Source organism: Natator depressus, chromosome 10 (assembly GCF_965152275.1).
Source record: "Natator depressus isolate rNatDep1 chromosome 10, rNatDep2.hap1, whole genome shotgun sequence".
Taxonomy (NCBI): domain Eukaryota; kingdom Metazoa; phylum Chordata; order Testudines; family Cheloniidae; genus Natator; species Natator depressus.
The window spans coordinates 51,850,510-51,865,757 of record NC_134243.1 but is presented as its reverse complement, the minus strand read 5'-3'; the positions used below and the strand labels follow the sequence as shown (position 1 = coordinate 51,865,757).

Here is a 15,248-nt window from a genome sequence, read left to right as displayed (position 1 = left end):
ACTACAATGCATTGGTGATCTTCCTGAAAACACCATCCTGGCCACCATGGATGTAGAAGCTCTTTACACCAATATTCCACATGAGGATGAACTACAAGCGGTCAGGAACAGTATCCCTGATGAGGCCATGGCACACCTGGTGGCTGGACTTTGTCCTCACGCACAACCATTTCAGATTTGGGGACAACTTATACTTTCAAGTCAGCGGCACTGCTATGGGTACCCATATGGCCCCACAGTATGCCAACATTTTTATGGCTGACTTAGAACAATGCTTCCTCAGCTCTCATCCCCTAGCTCCCCTCCTCTAGTTACGCTACATTGATGACATCTTCATCATATGGACCCATGGGAAGGAGGCCCTTGAAGAATTCCACCTGGATTTCAATAATTTCCACCCCACTGTCAACCTCAGCCTGGACCAGTCCACACAAGAGATCCACTTCCTGGACACTACAGTGCAAATAAGTGATAGTCACATAAACACCACCCTATACCAGAAACCTACTGACCGCTATATTTACCAACATGCCTCCAGCTTCCATCCAGACCACACCACATGATCCATTGTCTACAGCCAAGCCCTAAGATATAACCCCATTTGCTCAATCCCTCAGACAGAGACAAACACCTACAAGATCTCTGACAAGCATCCTTAAAACTACAATACCCATCTGGGAAATGAGGAAACAGACTGACAGATCGAGACCGGTACCCAGAAGTCACCTACTACAGGACAGGCCCAACAAGGAAAACAACAGAACACCACTGGCCATCACGTACAGCCCCCAGCTAAAACCTCTCCAGCATCAACGATATACAACCTATCCTGGAAAACGATCCCCCACTCTTACAGGCCTTGTGAGGCAGGCCAGTCCTCACTTACAGACAGCCCCCCAACGTGAAGCAAATACTCACCAGCAACTACACATCACACCACAGAAACACTAACCCAGGAACCAATCTCTGTAACAAGCCCTGCTGCCTTCTCTGTCCCCATATCTACTCTAGCAACACCATCATAGGACCCAACCACACCATCAGAGGCTCATTCACCTGCACATGTACCAATGTGATATATGCCATCATGTACCAGCAATGCCCCTCTGCCATGTACATTGGCCAAACCGGACAGTCTCTACGTCAGCGAACAGCAGAGAGGCTAACAGAGGTAGTTTGCCTGGGATCTGCCTGAGAGGAGGTACGCTAAGGGCTGCATTAAGGAGTCTGTGTTGGTGAGTATCTGAGTGTCTGTTGTGGGGACAGTTTGACAGTTTGACCGTGTGTTTGATTGGTTGTTGGAAAAAAGTGTGAATTGGGAATGCTTTGTTCTAGGTGAGCCTTGAGTGGGCCTGACTGTTATAAAAAGCCAGTCAGCTGCGAACCAGCTGAGCGGCGAACAGCAGAGAGGCTAACAGAGGGAGTTTGCCTGGGGAGAGCCCACTGAGGCTTACATCTTGCCAGCTTCTCTGAGTAGTTACTACAACTCCTGAGGAAGCTCGTAGAAGGAAGGTAATATGGATGGGGACTGTTCAGCTGTTGTGACCTGCATTGGATGTGCCATGTTTGTCTTTCTTCCACAGGACAGAAGCAACTTTGTCTGCACAAAGTGCAAGCTAGTCTCCATATTGGAAGAGAAGGTTCAAGGTCTGGAGCAACAGGTATTGACCCTGCGTTGCATAAAAGAAACTGAAGATTTCTTGGACAAATGTCAGGATATGCTTCTACGAAGATTCAGAGCAGGCTGCACTGCGGGGACAGGAGGATGGTGAAGAAATCTGGCAGCATGTGACCTCCAGAAGAAGAAAGGGGAGCGTCCATGTACCAGCAATGCAGATACAGGTAAGCAACCGTTGTCATGTTCTCTCCACAGGTACTAATGCGGAGATTGGACTAGATGATACATCTGAGGGAAGGGAACAGAAGGAGACTCCGCCGATTGGAAGCCATGAGATGCACTGTTCTAGGGTTGGGGGTTCCCACGACCACCGCTCCCAAGAGGAGGCGGCGGGTGGTGGTGGTCGGGGACTCTCTCCTCAGGGGGACTGAGTCATCTATCTGCTGCCCTGACCGGGAAAACCGAGAAGTCTGCTGCTGCCAGGAGCTAGGATTCATGATGTGACGGAGAGACTGCCGAGACTCATCAAGCCCTCGGATCGCTACCCCTTCCTGCTTCTCCACGTGGGCACCAATGATACTGCCAAGGATGACCTTGAGCGGATCACTGCAGACTATGTGGCTCTGGGAAGAAGGATAAAGGAGTTTGAGGCGCAAGTGGTCTTCTTGTCCATCCTCCCCGCAGTGCAGCCTGCTCTGGAAAAGGCCTGGGTAGAGACCGTCGAATCGTGGAAGTCAACGAATGGCTACGCAGGCGGTGTTGGAGAGAAGGCTTTGGATTCTTTGACCATGGGATGGTGTTCCAAGAAGGAGGAGTGCTAGGCAAAGACGGGCTCCACCTAACGAAGAGAGGGAAGAGCATCTTCGCAAGCAGGCTGGCTAACCTAGTGAAGAGGGCTTTAAACTAGGTTCACTGGGGGAAGGAGACCAAAGCCCTGAGTTAAGTGGGGACGTGGGACACCGGGAGGAAACACGAGCAGGAGTGCACGAGAGGGAAGGCCTCCTGCCTCATACTGAGAAAGAGGGACGATCAGCGACTTATCTCAAATGCCTATACACAAATGCAAGAAGCCTGGGAAACAAGCAGGGAGAACTGGAAGTCCTGGCACAGGCAAGGAATTATGATGTGACTGGAATAACAGAGACCTGGTGGGATAACTCACATGACTGGAGTACTGTCATGGATGGATATAAACTGTTCAGGAAGGACAGGCAGGGCAGAAAAGGTGGGGGAGTTGCACTGTCTGTAAGGGAGCAGTATGACTGCTCAGAGCTCAAGTATGAAACTGCAGAAATACCTGAGAGTCTCTGGGTTAAGTTTAGAAGTGTGAGCAACAAGGGTGATGTCATGGTGGGAGTCTGCTATAGACCACCAGACCAGGGGGATGAGGTGGATGAGGCTTTCTTCTGGCAACTCACGGAAGTTACTAGATCGCAGGCCCTAGTTCTCATGGGAGACTTCAATCACCCTGATATCTGCTGGGAGAGCAATACAGCGGTGCACAGACAATCCAGGAAGTTTTTGGAAAGTGTAGGGGACAATTCCCTGGTGCAAGTGCTGGAGGAACCAACTAGGGGCAGAGCTCTTCTTGACCTGCTGCTCACAAACCAGGAAGAATTAGTAGGGGAAGCAAAAGTGGATGGGAACCTAGGAGGCAGTGACCATGAGATGGTCGAGTTCAGGATCCTGACACAAGGAAGAAAGGAGAGCAGCAGAATACGGACCCTGGACTTCAGAAAAGCAGACTTTGACTCCCTCAGGGAACTGATGGGCAGGATGCCCTGGAGAATAACATGAGGGAGAAAGGAGTCCAGGAGACCTGGCTGTATTTTAAAGAATCCTTATTGAGGCTACAGGGACAATGTGTAGATGTGTAGAAAGAATAGTAAATGTGGCAGGCGACCTGCTTGGCTTAACAGTGAAATCCTTGCTGATCTTAAAACACAAAAAAGAAGCTTACAAGAAGTGGAAGATTGGACAAATGACCGGGGAAGAGTATAAAAATATTGCTCGGGCATGCAGGAGTGAAATCAGGAAGGCCAAATCACACCTGGAGTTGCAGCTAGCAAGAGATGTTAAGAGTAACAAGAAGGGTTTCTTAAGGTATGTTAGCAACAAGAAAAAAGTCGAGGAAAGTGCGGGCCCCTTACTGAATGAGGGAGGCAACCTAGTGACAGAGGATGTGGAAAAAGCTAATGTACTCAATGCTTTTTTTGCCTCTGTCTTCATGAACAAGGTCAGCTCCCACACTACTGCACTGGGCAGCACAGCAAGGGGAGGAGGTGACCAGCCTTCTGTGGAGAAAGAAGCGGTTCGGGACTATTTAGAAAAGCTGGACGAGCACAAGTCCATGGGGCCGGATGCGCTGCATCCGAGAGTGCTAAAGGAGTTGGCGGATGTGATTGCAGAGCCATTGGCTATTATCTTTGAAAACTCATGGCGATCGGGGGAAGTCCCGGAAGACTGGAAAAAGGCTAATGTAGTGCCCATCTTTAAAAAGGGGAAGGAGGAGGATCCTGGGAACTACAGGCCAGTCAGCCTCACCTCAGTCCCTGGAAAAATCATGGAGCAGGTCCTCAAGGAATCAATTCTGAAGCACTTAGAGGAGAGGAAACTGATCAGGAACAGTCAGCATGGATTCACCAAGGACAAGTCATGCCTGACTAATCTAATTGCCTTCCATGACGAGATAACTGGCTCTGTGGATGAGGGGAAAGCAGTGGACGTGTTGTTCCTTGACTTTAGCAAAGCTTTTGACACGGTCTCCCACAGTATTCTTGTCAGCAAGTTAAAGAAGTATGGGCTGGATGAATGGACTATAAGGTGGATAGAAAGTTGGCTAGATTGTCGGGCTCAACGGGTAGTGATCAATGGCTCCATGTCTAGCTGGCAGCCGGTATCAAGTGGGGTGCCCCAAGGGTCGGTCCTGTGGCCAGTTTTGTTCAATATCTTCATAAATGATCTGGAGGATGGTGCGGATTGCACCCTCAGCAAGTTTGCAGATGACACTAAACTGGGAGGAGAGGTAGCTACGCTGGAGGGTAGGGATAGGATACAGAGGGACCTAGACAAATTGGAGGATTGGGCCAAAAGAAATCTGATGAGGTTCAACAAGGACAAGTGCAGAGTCCTGCACTTAGGACGGAAGAATCCCATGCACCACTACAGACTAGGGACCGAATGGCTAGGCAACAGTTCTGCAGAAAAGGACCTAGGGGTTACAGTGGATGAGAAGCTGGATATGAGTCAACTGTGTGCACTTGTTGACAAGACCAATGGCATTTTGGGATGTATAAGTAGGGGCATAGTGAGCAGATCGAGGGACGTGATCGTTCCCCTCTATTCAACATTGGCGAGGCCTCATCTGGAGTACTGTGTCCAGTTTTGGGCCCCACACTACAAGAAGGATGTGGAAAAATTGGAAAGAGTCCAGCGGAGGGCAACAAAAATGATTTGGGGACTGGAACACATGGCTTCTGAGGAGAGGCTGAGGGAATTGGGATTGTTTAGTCTGCGGAAGAGAAGAATGAGGGGGGATTTGATAGCTGCTTTCAACTACCTGAAAGGAAGTTCCAAAGAGGATGGATCTAGACTGTTGTCAGTGGTACCAGATGACAGAACAAGGAGTAATGGTCTCAAGTTGCAGTGGGGGAGGTTTAGGTTGGATATTAGGAAAAACTTTTTCACTAGGAGGGTGGTGAAACACTGGAATGCGTTACCTAGGGAGGTGGTGGAATCTCCTTCCTTAGAAGTTTTTAAGGTCAGGCTTGACAAAGCCCTGGCTGGGATGATGTAGTTGGGGATTGGTCCTGCTTTGAGCAGGGGGTTGGACTAGATGACCTCCTGAGGTCCCTTCCAACCCTGATATTCTATGATTCTATGATACGTAAAAGGATAAATGGACACAAATCAGACATCAGGAATGGTAACATACAAAAGCCAGTAGGAGAACACTTCAATCTCCCTGGACACTCAACAACAGATTTTAAAGTAGCCATACTTCAACAAAAAAAAACTTCAAAAAAAAGAGACTTCAAGGAGAAACTGCTGAGCTACAATTCATTTGCAAACGTAACACCAACAATTTGGGCTTGAATAGGAACTGGGAGTGGTTGGCTCACTACAAAAGCAACTTTCCCTCTCTTGGTATTGACAACTCCTCATCAATTATTGGGAGAGGAACACATCCACCCTGACTAAATTGGCCTTCAACATTCGTTCTCCACTTGTAAGGTAACTCCCTTCTCTTCATGTGCCAATATATATTTATGCTTGTTTCTGTAATTTTCACTCCATGCATCTGAAGAAGTGGGGTTTTTACCCATTTATGCCCAAATAAATCTGTTAGTCTTTAAGGTGCCACCGGACTCCTCGTTGTTTTTGTGGATACAGACTAACACGGCTACCCCTCTGATACATAAGCAGCTTGATCTCTTGTTGGTTACAATTATGTACTTCCAGACTAAAAAGACAAAGAAACGCACGAAGAGAAAGGAATGCACTAGTGTTAAGGACTACTGAACTGAGATGGTGTCCTCGACTTTGTCCCTAATAACCACATACCTTCTGAAAGATATCCTGCATTGTAGGGTCTCTCTTCTTATAACTAAATCTACATTTATAGTTCACTCCCCCATGAGAGGCTGCCTTGTTCAAAGTCCATTCCCCACAGTTTGTGAACCCTACTGAGCCAGTACCACTATTAAAGGGGCACCTGCCACACAAATAGGTATGAGCAAATGTTCCATTCCATTTAACAGAGCATTCTTGCAAAGAAGGTTGTTCCTTGTGTGATGAATTGAGAGTTCTGTCTCTACCACTTTTGAACTGTGGACGGTTTTAAGAAATTGTATCATGTAATTATTGTATCATGAAAAGTCTACATGTATGTGGATGCCCCATGAGCTAACAGGGTTCTATTGTGTGTCTGTCAGGCCAGAGACTACAGTGAGTCGTCAGCACTCAAGGAACATCTATTTAAAGTAAAGTATCTTGGGACAATGTGATTGCTCAAACTGGCAGACGAAACTTCCACTTCTTGTCTGAAGGAAAAGGAGTTTGTAAGTGCAAAGCTAACAGGAGGAAAATAAAAGAAGCAGGTGACTCCCAGCAAGAATTTATAAAGGGACTCATGGGCAGGAGCTGTGTGGGGGGGGGGGAGAGATCCATTTTGCATCAGATTAAGGTAAGAGGCTGCTGCAGGGGCAGAGTAGGTAAAGTTGTGGAAGACCCTGCCTGACAGAACACAGATGATCCCTGCCCCAAGGACAGGGTGAGCTAGTGAAGGACATTGTGTTTAGGATGTTTTACTGTTTTGCACGATCTGCACTCTCCTGTGGTTTCCATGATTAAATATAAAGATCATAAAGATACTGTACAAAGTGTGTGTGTATGATGACTGTACAAAATGTGTGTGAATGATGTGGTATGTTCAACCACTGGGGAATTTGAAGGGTCACTGTTCTGCACCCAGAGGGCTAGGCATCTGGACAGTCAGTTCCGACGCTTCCAAAGAGAGCGTCAAATAGAAAGTCTGCACCTTGAAAGTGCATCTAGTCACCCCAAAATTGAGGCAGTGGCTAGATTCTGCTCCGACTCCAGAAGTATAATACACCATTGGGAATCCAAAGCACATGAGGCTTGGATTCCTCACACAGAAATGCTAGTAGGTGGCCAGGAAGGGGTGCTCACTAGCATCTGACACATCTTGTTCCCAGTGGGAGAGGATACATTCAATCATTTGGAAGATATTGCTTTCAATTACTTCATATTGATTCTTCACTTCAGTGAGCACTATGCTTGCTAGTGTAAGAGCAGAATGCAGATTTTATTCTTGAAAATTGACAACTGGCACAGGACTTTGATCATTTAGATCCCAATCCTTCAAATACTTCTGCCTGTGATTGAAGTTTAATGCAGGTGTGTTTGCAGTATCAGGGCTTTAAAACTGGTTAAAATAATCCAGAGGTTCAAATAAAGACTATACTAAAACCTTTATGTATTCCATTTTCAGAAGGTGTTCACCAGTCTCATCCGAAGAATTAATAATATGAAGAGGATCTCCTTTTGAGTCTGTAGACAAAAGGGCACATATACATTTATATTACTTCAAATCACTCTGTCTCGCATACACGTTTTATAAGAAAGCAAGCCCCCATGCAAATGCTTTAACTGTTAATTGACTCAGCTATTGAAAGTGAACAAGTAATGGGTCATAATGAAAATAATTTTAAGTAGTCATTTTCAGTTTAAAGACCACTGATCAAGAGGTATCTAATGAAAATAAATATTTTATGTAATTTTATCCAAGTAATGCTCTTGGTCGTTTTTATACTATGTTAAACCCAGAAAAAATTTCAGTTTGGAAAAACTGCATCTTCCCACTGCTACTTTTATATCGTCGCAAAAATCTGAATCACTACTCAGTTATTTCAATTATACATCTAACACTGCAAAAAAAAAAAAAAAAAAAAAGACCAGTAGCAGCATGTGTCAGAAACCAGATCAGCTGTCTCAAGTTCATGCAACAGGACTAAAAATAGTACCACAGATCTTCAGGCTCCGGCTGGAGCCCAGGCTCTGAAAACTCCATGAGGGACGAGGGTCCCAAAGCCCAGGCTTCAGCCCAACCCTGAACATCTACACTGTATTTTTAGCCCCATAGTGTGAGCCCAAGTCAGTTAACCAAGGCTCTGGGACTTGCTGCCACACGCTGTTTTTTTGTTGGTTGCTTGGGTTTTTTTGTTTGTTTGTTTGTTTTCAGTGTAGACACACCCTTAGGGAAAAAAAAAAGTCTTCCTTTTGGGCTCAAATTTACTTACGGATTTTTCCTTATTTAAAAACACACAAAAAATGCTGGAGTTCTCATCTTAACATATATCTATTACTGAGTAGTACTTTAGCTGGGTATGAAGTCATACAACTAAAATTAAACTTTCACTGAAAACTTTTTTTTAGCATTTACTTTTGGAAACAGTACAGCTATCAAATAATTATTACACTATATAATATTAAGGTTGCACAATTAAACTGACAGTTTGTCTTCATTGTGTTGTTAGCTCAAGCTATCACCTGAGTTTTGTTCTTAGTCAGACTCATACTCAAAACCATCTGGCTCAAATTAAGTGGTGCTTTAAGCTCGAGCTAGCTGGCCTGACAGAAAGGGTTGAAGCTCCAACATTGCTGAGAATGCAGCAGCATGAGTTAAAACTCATCATTTGCTAACCTAATCACTCTGTATCTCAAGTGCTGGTTTGCGGTGTGGTTGCTCTCACTGGAGCTATTACTCCATTTGAACTAGCTTAAGTGTACTAACTCAAGCTAACTTTTTCACCAAAGACAAGCCCTTAGACTATTAAAGACTGACTTATTGAAGCACCATTACCTAAGGGCAATGTCACAAAGTTAATGTTGCTGTAGAAATTCATTTCTGCACTTCTAAAATTTTTAACTGTACAACCTTATTGCTATAATGTTTGTGTACTATATAAAAAGTGCCAAGTTACAATGCACCTACCAGTAAATTCAAGGCACTTCAAAGTAATTTTATTCAGATATGCTGTTGCAGTCATATTGTGGTTTCCAATTCTGGTTTCAGTTCCAAGCTGCAGCACAGTTAGGATATGTAAGGGATGCCCCTCCTTTTGCACCTGTCTCATCAAGGTTACCACAACCTAGGGGGGGATAAATTAAGGTTATATTCCAATAAAATAGTTCACTGGTTATAGTAGGTAATTATAATGTCCACAACTCTACTCCATCAGCAATGCCAGCCTTGACACCTTATTTATTTACCTCACACATGCCTGTATCTATGCTTTTTCCATACTTCTCTATATGTATGTAATGTTCTCCCAATTCCACTTAGCCAAGCCACTATACCTGTAAAATCCCTCCAGAAAAATTTTCACTTACAATCTATTGAAACAGCATGAAAAGAGAAAAAGATTCTCTCTCTCTGGCTTTTTCTCCTCCTTGTCTTATCTAGATCAATTTTATATTATAAACTATTTAGTGTAAGACTTTGTTCAGTGCTGTACACAAAACAAGCAAATAAAAACTTAGAAAAATACCAAGTTGCTCTCTCTGGGGGCAAGGAGGGGGGAACTGACACTAATGTGAACCATGTGCCATTTTAGATGAGTAATGTATCTAAATCCTCAAGTGAATGAACAGAATGTGCAAGTAAATAACTGTTCTTCCAGTTAGAATCAAGATGATTAAAAAATAACCTTAACACCACCATCAATGTACCCCGTCTCAGTAATACACAGTGCTTACCCCTCAGCACCTTATGATCTGAGCTAAGGGGAAAAACCACCATGAGTCCAGATCCTGAGTACAGCAATTTTGGGTAAGAGATTGATGAGGTAGTAGAAAGCATTGCAGGATGAAGTTAGTTTTATGGAGGTAGATGAAAAATAATAAAGTGCTTGTTAGAATATTATGAGGAAACCATTCCAGGTAGAGGGCCAGCATGATAAGAGGCATGAAGACAAGAAAGCACAAGAATTATAGTGAGTCAAAAATATTGGGAGGGACATAGGAGGAGTAGAGACATAGAACCTTATAATCAAAACGACAATGTTTTAAATGAGCTATCCCCTATTTTCAAATACAATCATGAGTTAAAACCCAGATTCTATCCCCAGTTCTGGCCATTTTGCAGCATGAAGCACAAAGAGACCTAATCCGTCCCTAACTGAAGAAGTGAGAGTATCCCTGGCATAGGGGAAAATCTCAGATGGTGTAAAGCAGACCAGCTTGATCCTATGGCAACTGTTCCCCAAACCCTGTCATGGGCATCTGCATTCTGCCAAGTCTCAGCTAGTGTATATCCCCACAGTGGCCAGAGCTAAGGGGATCAAGTTAATACAGCCGTTAGCATGATCCAATTTACAACAGAACTGGGGACAGAGCCAGAACATTTCATATTTGGACAGTCTCTGGAAAACAAATTGGTTTCATAATACAGATCAGGCAGCAGATTACAGCTCCTGGTTTTCCCCCACCCTCTCAGAAAAGGAGAAAAAATGGGCCAGTATGTACATTATGCATCAGAGCATGTAATTAAGTCTGACTGAATGAAAAACTTAGAGGCTCTTTTCTCTTGGAGGATGAGAATTTTTATTTTCCATTTTGTAACTCTTCTAAAAACCAGTGATTCTAGGGACTATTTTGGATACCACACGATTTCTTTGCTGGAATCCAAGGTTTTGCTTTGTTTTATTTTATTTGGACTGACACACAACATTCTGATATTGCAAAAAGTCAAAAGCACAAGGTTGTCAGTATTTACATTTGATTTGGGTCCATTTAAAATTACCTAGGGAAATTATTCTTTTCTATAGCAGCATCCATCTCTTACCAACATATCTTCACTGGCTGAACATGTAACAGACAGGTAGCTGAGAACTGCTGGGGAGGTGTGGGGGGAAGGTGCTACACTGGGGACCAGGAAGCTGGCACTAAGTTGAGTGACTTCCAGCCACTAGTGATATCCTTAACCAAGGTCAATCTGAATATCCTGCTGAACTGGCTTTATGGTTACTCTGTCCTGGTTGATGCAAAGCAGCCACAGAGGGATACAAAACCTGGTCTTCCCAGTCAGACACAAGCAAGATATTGTACAGTTAAATATATACCTCTTTGATTTCAAAATTAAGGAGCATGTTGGTTACATCTTCACGTAATGCTACTTTTGTTGTACCAGGTAAGCTTTCTCCTGAAGTACTCTCATTCTGTGTTGACAGAGGTATCTCAGTTCCTTTAATTTTTCCTGCCATTTTCAATGATTTGTTAATTTCATTCAAGGAAGTGTTACTACAATTCATTTCACACAAGAAACACATTCCATGTATTTTATATATTTAAAGTTTTTTTAGTGAAAATGTACAAAATTTCTTTCAACTGAGCCTTTCAGTAAAGAATGGAAGAAGGAAGCATTGTTGATTACAAATACTCTCACAATATGACAATATTGGCTAACTCCACATGAATTTTTAGTTCATAACATTTCTCATTTTTACTTCCAATATTTTCATTTTGAGATATATGTTTAAGTATGAGCAATGTCAACATACATACATAAGACAAGAAAGCAAGAGAGCAAAACAATTATGTAGTAAAAATTAGGGATAGGCTTAAAGAATTACAGTTGCTTTTCATTTACATTTATCTGTTCACTTTCACTGAAAATTTAATGAAGACTAACACCCATTTAAAATTGAGGATTGCAGAAGAGAAATTTTCTTACCTTCCTTTTGCACTATTGGCTTTGCTTTACTTAACATTTCATCTGCTTCACCAAGGTTTTCTGTCAGTACTTTAAGCAGAACATTCAAATCCTCTTGACTTAAAATAACCTGTAAAGTAACAGCTTTATGTTTTTAAGAATGAATTGTATATCTGTTCCTTCTACTGTTTACCTATATCAGCAAAACAGCTCTTTATGGCAGGAATATATTACTCTTTATTTATCACGTCTCACTCAGCAGTACCACTCAAAAGAATCAAACACCACAATAATATGGCCTTCATAAGCTCTAGATGTGACCATCCAAGAAATACAAAAAACAACAACACACAAGTTATGGGTAATGACTTTTTAGGACTGTGAAAAGGAACCTGACTATCTACAATGGAATTCAGTCTTATTTACAACATGTTCTTTCTACAAGATGGCTATGAGATTTAAACTCATTGGATTTTCTTTTTATACAAATGTACACACATTCTTGATTAGTGTATTTTCTTTAACAGTTTAAAAACAGTATTTTAGTTCAATATTCTCGCGCAGTAAATATTTTTAAAGAGTTTTTTTGTTTTTTGTTTGTTTTTTAATTCCAACTAAACCTAACACAACATGATGAGTCTCTTCTTGATCCAAATAAACCTGCATAGATTTAACCAACCTGTAACTTTTTTTTTTTTAAACAAAGAATATTTATGGAATTGTTAACAATGTAAAGGTTCACACTATCAACACAACACAATCAGAAAGTAGTCTGTTTAAAAAAAAAAAAAAATACTTACATTCATTGTGTCAAGATGCCCTTTGATTTCCAACACAGGAATTTTGTGATACCAAGTTGCAGCTAGATTTCGATTCACAGACAGATTCAGATTAATAGGATGAAGTATCTGAATGTCAGGCTGTGAAAAACCAGGCTGTATAATTGTCCTAGTAAAGAAACAACCAACAAAAATATGAAACAAACCATATGTTGTGACATTTCAAAAAACAACTTAAAGCTCAAATACAAACATTCTTGAAGTGTATTTATATTTTCATAAATAAAACACTATTTGAGGTGATGCTGCCTTTTGTTCTCAGTCAACTCACTATTTAAATGATTTACAGCTTTACTTATCTTCACAATGGAAAAAAATAAACACCATCTTTTTATCCTAAATTCACCAACTAATTTAAGCAATATTTTAAAAGTAATATTTTGTTCTGTCCCATGGAGTTCTAAACTACAGAGAAGTTATATTAAATAACTTCATAGCAGGTAAATTACTAATAATTAACTGTTGAATTTTCAGTTCAAGTTCAAGATGGTAAAATCAACTATCATACCTAGACAGCTTAAGCTTCGTGAGCTGCACATCCATTTTATCAATGACTGGAGGAAGTGAGCAGCCTTCAGCAGGTACCAGGCTAAACTTGTTTTGTACCCTGATCAAACCAAGATCTATTAAGACAGCATTATGGGACACCGAAGACTGAGGTATGATTATAACTGGCGCTTTCAGATGAATATCCATTGAAAGGCGAAGACTCCTCTCAGCCAGATCTTTCACGCTAGTAGCAGCCTTTTCTGCCGCTTGAACTGTAGCAGCACTCAGTGCCTCCTTTGCTGTCTGAAAGTTGTTCAGAAAGTTCTGTAACAAATATAAGGGGGTAGAAAGAAAAAAAGTAAGGTACAGCTTAGCTGCTCTCCTTTTGTATAACTAATGGTGAAAAGCAAATTTCTTATCTGTTAACTTTTTCCCATGGCAAGATAATATGGGTTGACAGATCAGATATGTCTGGTTATCTGTCAATCAGAATTAAGCATTTTTTGCACTCATCTACACCCTTATCACCCATTCCCTACAAGAAGGCTCTTCAGTTTGGTGACTTTGTGACATGTCTATTCATTTGGTTCTTTCTCCCTGGTAGCAATTCAAGCCAGTACCTAAATGGTGAGTAACTACATCAATGTCACCTCATCATGGAAAAATACAACAGGTAAGATACTTGTTTCTCCTATAGCAAGAGTGCCACAGGTACAGATCAATTCACACAGATTAGTCCTTGCAATCTTCTTTCTTCTCACATGGTGGCAACTAATATAGTGGAATTGTGTTTAAGCTTTAAGTTAATCATGAGTCTACCATGTAAAAAGCTACATGAAAGCAAAATCAGAAGCTGCCAGAGAGGTAATCCACAGGCCTCTTCTTTTTCCTTGGAAACTGGAGCTGAGTAAAGACGGAGTGGGACTTCCTCCTCTATTTGGTACAGTCTAGATGAAGTTTAAGAGTTCTATGGGAATGAAATAACTGTCAGAGGATCTTACTCAATTTAGCGATTTCAGAAGTGTGGGAACAAAATCTCCTGGTTATTGTGGAAAGCAGAAATTGTAATAGGAAGGTAATTGTTTTAGACTTTCTCTGACATCTCGATGGTTAGGTCCAGAACCCATGCAAAAAGAGTTTAGATCCCTTGAAAAGAGACAGTAAGTGCCTGAGTTTGTACGATGGGTCTCCTGGCCATGGACAGAGAGCTCTGAATACCAGGAAGGAGGATTCTAGGATGCCAGCCCCTCGATGGATGGATTTCTGGGACTTTACCAAGCAAGTTAGTGGCCTGTATGTGCCTGGTGAAATTCCTGTGGACAAGTTTGGGTACTTTAAAAGCTAAGGCAACAAGGGATCTAGACAAGATAGCACCTCAGCCAGAGACACAAGTTGCTTCTTCAAGCAAAGCAAGAGGTGAGCTGAGGAGCATGTCTGTTGAGAGGTGAGAAAAGGTGCAGCCTGGCACAAAATCGGTTACGTTTTCACTAGCACCTCCCAGTCTTACTGGGAGAAGACAAGCCACACACCCCACCTCCGTGCCACTTTCACAACAAGAAATCAACACATGGATAGATAGTGAATAAAGTTAACATTATGTGACATGGTCGGGCCAGATGGCGACAGGAGAGTAACAGAAGGCAGATATATTAGCCTCAGGTTAAGTAGGTCCCTTTTCCCTAGGTAAGGTAACAGGGAAGGTTCCAGAACAATCAGGAACCTTCTGGAGACAATTAAGACAGACAGGCTGATTAGAACACCTGCAGCCAATCAAGAAGCTGCTAGAATCAATTAAGGCAGGCTAATCGGGGCACCTGGGTTTAAAAAGGAGCTCACTTCAGTTTGTGGTGCACGTGTAAGGAGCTGGGAGCAAGAGGCGCTAAGAGATGAGAGTGAGAACACATACTGTTGGAGGACTGAGGAGTACAAGCATTATCAGACACCAGGAGGAAGGTCCTATGGCGAGGATAAAGAAGGTGTTGGGAGGAGGCCATGGGGAAGTAGCCCAAGGAGTCGTAGCTGTCGCACAGCTGTTCCAGGAGGCACTCTAGATAGCTGCAATCCACAT

At 42.5% G+C, this 15,248-nt stretch overlaps 1 protein-coding gene across 1 annotated transcript in view; it reads right to left on the bottom strand.

Annotated features, from left to right (window-relative positions):
- Nucleotides 1-15,248, bottom strand: part of VPS13C (vacuolar protein sorting 13 homolog C) — a 191,594-nt gene that overhangs the window by 93,802 nt on the left and 82,544 nt on the right. Inside the window, exons 35-40 of the mRNA XM_074966157.1 lie at nucleotides 13,200-13,504; nucleotides 12,653-12,800; nucleotides 11,874-11,982; nucleotides 11,263-11,396; nucleotides 9,135-9,291; nucleotides 7,611-7,690 (exon numbers count right to left, since the gene is read on the bottom strand). Of these exons, the coding sequence (XP_074822258.1) occupies nucleotides 7,611-7,690; nucleotides 9,135-9,291; nucleotides 11,263-11,396; nucleotides 11,874-11,982; nucleotides 12,653-12,800; nucleotides 13,200-13,504 (933 nt within the window). The remainder of the gene's footprint in view (nucleotides 1-7,610; nucleotides 7,691-9,134; nucleotides 9,292-11,262; nucleotides 11,397-11,873; nucleotides 11,983-12,652; nucleotides 12,801-13,199; nucleotides 13,505-15,248) is intronic.